General features: G+C 35.0%; 1 protein-coding gene across 1 annotated transcript in view; it reads right to left on the bottom strand.

Moving 5' to 3' along the window:
- LOC106688143 (modular serine protease) overlaps positions 1–881 on the bottom strand; it is a 10,717-nt gene extending 9,836 nt beyond the window's left edge. Inside the window, exons 1-2 of the mRNA XM_067045870.1 lie at positions 877–881; positions 604–723 (exon numbers count right to left, since the gene is read on the bottom strand). Coding sequence (XP_066901971.1) covers positions 604–723; positions 877–881 — 125 coding nt within the window. The remainder of the gene's footprint in view (positions 1–603; positions 724–876) is intronic.
- Positions 882–6,131: the final 5,250 nt, after the last annotated feature.

The following is a 6,131-nucleotide window of genomic DNA, read 5'->3' as shown; positions in this document are numbered from 1 at the left end:
AATCTTATTAATTTAATTAGATTTATAATTTACTTATATTTCCTAATACTATTTTATATTAATATTATTTTATATCTTTCTGCTTTCAAATGTACTGCCTTTTGTTAACTGTCGAATTCTCCTGTTAATTATTTCATCCGCCTTTATTTCATTCTTGTGCTATTCATTCAGAAAGAAAAATTCAGAAAGGTGGGTGCCCTATTTCCAATTTTGTTCATAATTTTCTTGGTCTTTATTTTTTTCTTATTTCCGTATTTTAGTGTGTACTGTACTTTTATATTTTTGTGTATCTACTTTTTTTATTTGTTATTAATTCCATTTTCATATTAAGGGTATAAAAATAAAATATTTTTACTGTTCTTACTGTTATATTAGTTACGGTTATATAACGTAAAAGGTTCTCACTATAGTGAGAATAAACTACACACAACATATCACCAAAACAATTACTAGCTGGTAACCTCTTACCTCCTTTTGCCACAGAGTAAGATGTATACAATAAAAAATTAATTTTTACATCTCACTTCAACACTGATAGGTTTGTACCCCCTTACAAACTTGCACAACTTGTACTCCCATTATTAGTACAACCAGAGTACTCACAATGGAGCATATTCCATGCATAAAGCAAACGTTTCATCACTGCCATCGCTACAGTCTGGTTTACCATCACAAATAGAAGTTGATGGAATGCATCCTCCATCTGTACAAGGAGAATAGTACCTGAAAAATTATTTTTTAATAACTATTATTCTTATTAGCTACATACATAAAAATATTTCCATAGTGAAATAAAATATCCTTAAATGACAATTATGCTTTTTGCAAAAGATTATAGCAGACTATATTACACAGACCCTTAGGAAATATAAGTACCACATAATTCAATAAAAAATACATTCACACTTGAGACAAAACATAATGAAACTAGAATTTATATATTTTAAAAAAAAAATTATTATTTAAATCAAGGACATTTCCTCGACTAAAAAAGATGTTTTATCAAGAATGACAGAGAAATGGATTTGACCTATAACATCAATATAAATAAAAATGCTGAACGCAAATAAGCTCAACTAGAAATTTTTTTTCCTTTCATAAACATTAATACTAATTAATTATTTAATGTATTCACAAATAATAACAATATAATGTAATATTTTGCAAACAAATATATTTACCTAGGGCATCTTGGTCCTCTATGATCACAAAATATGTTAGAAACAACTAAAAAGTAAAATGGTTTGCTTAAGAAAAGGTTTCCTTAAAAAATGTAGTTAAGTGAACTACCAACAAATAAATACAATTCAATTAAAATATTAATAGTGATATAAGAGATTATTATTTATTAGAAATTAAATAGAATGGAGAAAATCCGAGCATAGACAATTAAAATCAGAAATACAAATATTCCTCAGATGCTGATGTAAACACTTCTCTTTCATCATAACAGCTATCATGACTAATATTTTCGTATTTTACCTTATGAAAAAATAATAGGTATTATTTTTAAAATGTAATCAATCAGAACTAACCACTGATAATATTGTAAGATTATTTTTAATGTATTTAACTGATTCATTCATATAGTTTAAAGTTATTAAAGAAATATTTCATTAAATATAAGTGGGTCTACTTTACAAGAAAATAGAGACCTTAGTAATAAAAACTTAACTACCTAAAGTTTATAAAACAGTGATAAGTTATGTTTAAGCAATGTTTAATTATTAAGGAAACTTACAGAGAGAAATAACTATGAACGTAACACGCATACTACAAGATAAGAATCAGTATGTGAGTTGTCCAAGGGACGGGTGGTCACTAACTGAGTAAACGCTAAAACGAATATACGAAATGTCTAATCGCGAATAAACAAGGAAAACATTTTCAACTCAGATGTTTCCTCTGATTACATAAGGCACAAGAAACTAGGACTGGCGGTCTTGTCAGAGCAGTACCCTTCGGGGCAAAACGGAAATGTAGTTAAATAAAACGAGACAGCGTGTTTATTTATTTTTTAAACAAATTAATTATAGATTTAAAGTGATGTGTTTATTATTGGAATAACATGAGGAGTGGGTCGGTCGGAGAAGGTAACTGATTTTAATAGGCAAGTTTTCGCCCGATTTCTTGTCTAATTATTTTTTTTATTATTACTGTTATATTATATGGTTAACATTACAGTTACATGTTTTGTTTTGTTTAATAATTGATTATGGGAGGGGGGAGTATATTCTCGTGCAAAATACTCAATTGAATAAGATAAAAAAATTGAGAAAAATACGGAGAGAAAAATAAATAAAATAGTCGTAATGTCAATAATAGAATAGATAAATATAGAAATTATAACAGGATGTACTGCAACACCCTGGGCTTCAGTCTTCGAGAAGAGGTTGGATTTCCCAAGTTGTAAGTTACTGCTCATTTAACTGCCGGCAACTAGTAGTGGAATTTTATGAACCGTTTTTTGATGAAGTCTTCTATTGATTCCATTTATAGTTCCCGATCCAATTGCCTATGTCTTACAAACCAAGGGGCATCCATGCGGTTCTTAGGACCTTATTTTGAAACGATTGTATTTGTTTTCCTTTTCGTAACGGATGCCGCTCCTCAGACTTCACAGCCATAAATCAGCAGTGGCCCGAGTATTGTTAAAAATAAGAATAGTTGTTTCTGGTATTAATTTAGATTTTCTATTTGCGAATGGCTATAGCATTGCTAACTTTGCGTAGATTTGGGTTAATTTAACGTTAATATGGTGATTCCAGGTAAGGCGGTGATCAAGATGAATTCCTAGGTAACTTACTGCTTCTCTGGCAGGATTCCATTGCACGTTTTAACCTCTGAGGATCAGTTCCGGGGGGGGGCCTCGTTGACTTCTGAGAGTAAAAACTTTTGAAGTACATTTTTTAGTATTTAGACTAATTATCCATTTATTTTCATATCTTCTGATAGTTGTTGTGTCTTTACACTTACAGTATATAATTTTAACATATTATATATAACATATACATACACACTATATACAAATTATTTCCTATTTTTACCCGTGGGTATTATTAGGATTCTTAAGGATTGTAATGAGGGTATTATTTTGGCGCTTTGTGTCTTTTATTTATAATTTTTGTTTACTGAGTGGGGAGGGATTACTGTTTTTTTCTGATCCCTCTAAAACTAAAAGCTGGCTCTGCTGAGGGTCACGAAGACATACAGAACGGTGTCACATGAGGCGGTGCAGGTGCTGGCCGGACGATGCCCCTGGACCTCATACTCAGAGAGGATGTCCTTAAATATGAAGTAAAGAGGCGGGGACTAGAAGCGCTACTGGAGGAGCTCCGAGAGAGAATCGGCGAGACCACAAACTTATGGAAGAAAATGCTGCGGGAGGACTCAATACAGGAGTGGAATGGACGGTGGGTAGCAAGCCAGAAGGCTTTGAGAAAATTCTTCCCTACCGTCCTTTCTAGATTGAAGGCTAAATGGGTCCTCCCAGACTATTGGGTCTCACAGATCCTAACCCGACACGGGGGATTTCGGGGAAAGTTGCAGAGCTTTGGAAAGAACGTCGACCCCCGGTGTCCCACGTGTGGAGTTCCTGAAGCAGCAGAACACGTAATAGTAGATTGTCCCGCCATAAAAGGACACCTAGCCAGGCTGTCGAGAAAGACCGGGATTTTCGCCCTCGCCGAGTTGAACTTTCCCTGTTTGTTTGAAGAAGAGAATTATCCCTTCTTCAGGGAATTCATTTACGGTTGGAAGGAGGTGGTGGGCCCAACTCATTTCACAATGGGAAGGACTTGACAGCCCAACGTCGGTGAGCCACCAGAAGAGGAGGAAGCTGACCCAGACAGAGACCGGGAGGGCTGAACCACCCTGGTAACTGCTGGAGGCACCCAGACGGTTGCAGTGGACAAGGTGCAGCTCCATCAGTAAGGTGCTAAACCCAGTACTGGCTGCACCACAGTAAACAATTTAATAAAATAATAAAGAAAAAAAAAGAATTGGTGATCTTTGAGAGCTTAACAAAGATTAATGATATTTGTAGACCTAACAAAACAAACAATTGCCTTCTAATGGTAGTGTGAATAACGAATTAATAAACATAGAATTTATAACAGAATATCCAGCAGCAGCCTGGGCTTCAGTCTTCGGGTTGAGGTTGGGTTTCCCAGATTGTAGGTCACTGCTGCTTTAACTGTCGGCAACTGGGAATGGAACTTCATGAACCGTTTTTTTTATGTAATTCTCTATTGACTCCATTTGTAATTCCTGATGCAATTGGCTATTTCTTATGAACCAAGGAGCTTACATTGAGATACTTATCTGGTGTTCTAATGTGTCCATTCAATGTGGATTCGATTATAAAAAATTGGAGGTGAGCGGCCTCTTCGTGATGATTGTACAAAGAAAATAGAAAAATAAACCAATTGGCAGTTATAGATGAAAGATAACAGTAAATAATAAAAAAAACAGTCAGAAGTCGAAGAAATAGTAAAAGAGGGGGAGGGGGTGCAAGAGAAAAAAGGAGTTACAGAGTTATGTTAATCGGGTTTTTGGAGCCTTTCTTGCCCTGCCACCTCGCTGGAAGGGGGGATGGGGTGATTGTCCGGAAAACTGGATTGAAGGAAGACGGGAGACAGTCAAAGAATTTGATGTGTCTCTGTGTGATGTGTTGTACAGTTTCTAGCTGTAGTTCGTTATGAATGTATGTCATGTTACGTCTTTCTAGAGATATTCCTCTGCTTATCTTCTGTAGTGTGCTGTTCTGGTATTATTGTAGTGATTTCAGGGCTGTTGGGTATAGAAAATGTAGTAGCGGTGCAGCATGTTGGAGTGATAGTCGTAATATTGCTTTGTAGATGAGTAATTTGAGTCTGAGTGATAGCCCTAGTGTATAGATGAGGTGTTTGAGTTGGTATGATGTTGCCTTGACGATTTTTATTCTGTTTTGTATGTGTGCGGTGAATGAGAGGTCTAATTCTAGTTTCATGTCAAGGTATGTGAGATGTCTCTTGGTTTGTATTGTCTGTTCGTTAGCGACGGGCTTAGGGGTGGAGATTTAAATTTTGACCCGGACTGAAAAGTCTGATCACTGATGTGGGATCCAACAATTTCGACCAGTTGGTCCGGGAATTGGTGAAGCCTGAGCTGTTGAATTAGTATGGAGTGGGACACAGAATCAAATGCCTGTGTACAGTCTAAGAGATCATGGCTGTGACAAGGTTCCTGTTGAGGTTGTTTACTGCATCGCATTGCAGTTTGGTTACATTGTGGTAGCAACTTATACAACGCGAGAACCCGGTTTGTTCCGGGAGGATGACATCATGTGTTTCACAGTGTGGATGAGGACTAACTTCTCATATATTTTTGAGATGTGGTTGAGGAGGCTGATGGGCCGGTAGTCTACCGGATTCGCTCCTCCTTTTCTGGATTCCGTTAATTTTTTGTCCCAAGACAAAAATTAGTGGGCGGTATGTTAACGCCATAATATATGATTACCTTGTAAATAGTATTTGAGTTTTATTAGTGTTTAATTTAGTTATATTTTTATTATTTTAATTAGATTTAGTTATTTGACAAGAAAAATGTAATTATATTTGTGTGTTATATTTATATTGGTTTATTTTCCTATTTTCTATATTTTTATAATTGAATCCACATTGAACGGACACACTAGAACACCAGATAAGTATCTCAATGTAAGCTCCTTGGTTCATAAGAAATAGCCAATTGAATCAGGAATTACAAATAGATTCAATAGAGGATTACATAAAAAAAAAAAAGGTTCATGAAGTTCCATTCCCAGTTGCCGACAGTTAAAGCAGCAGTGACCTACAACCTGGGAAACCCAACCTCAACCCGATGACTGAAGCCCAGGCTGCTGCTGGATATTCTGTTATAAATTCTATATTTATTAATTCAATATTCACACTACCATTAGAAGGCAATTGTTTGTTTTGTTAAGTCTACAAATATCATTATTTTTTGTCATTCATTTTACTTTTCTCTTTTATTAAGAAGCATTATTCTTATCTATTCATTTTATCTTTTTTTCTTCTTTTAATTATAACATTGTATATAGTTAGGGGTGTCTTTTGTACGAGACTATATCCCCCCATAATAAATTGTTA

The sequence above is a fragment of the Halyomorpha halys genome, unplaced genomic scaffold (assembly GCF_000696795.3).
Source record: "Halyomorpha halys isolate HHAL.00 unplaced genomic scaffold, Hhal_1.1 Scaffold1064.1, whole genome shotgun sequence".
NCBI classification, from domain to species: domain Eukaryota; kingdom Metazoa; phylum Arthropoda; class Insecta; order Hemiptera; family Pentatomidae; genus Halyomorpha; species Halyomorpha halys.
The sequence above is the reverse complement of the archived record's forward strand: the minus strand, read 5'-3'. Positions and strand labels throughout refer to the sequence as shown.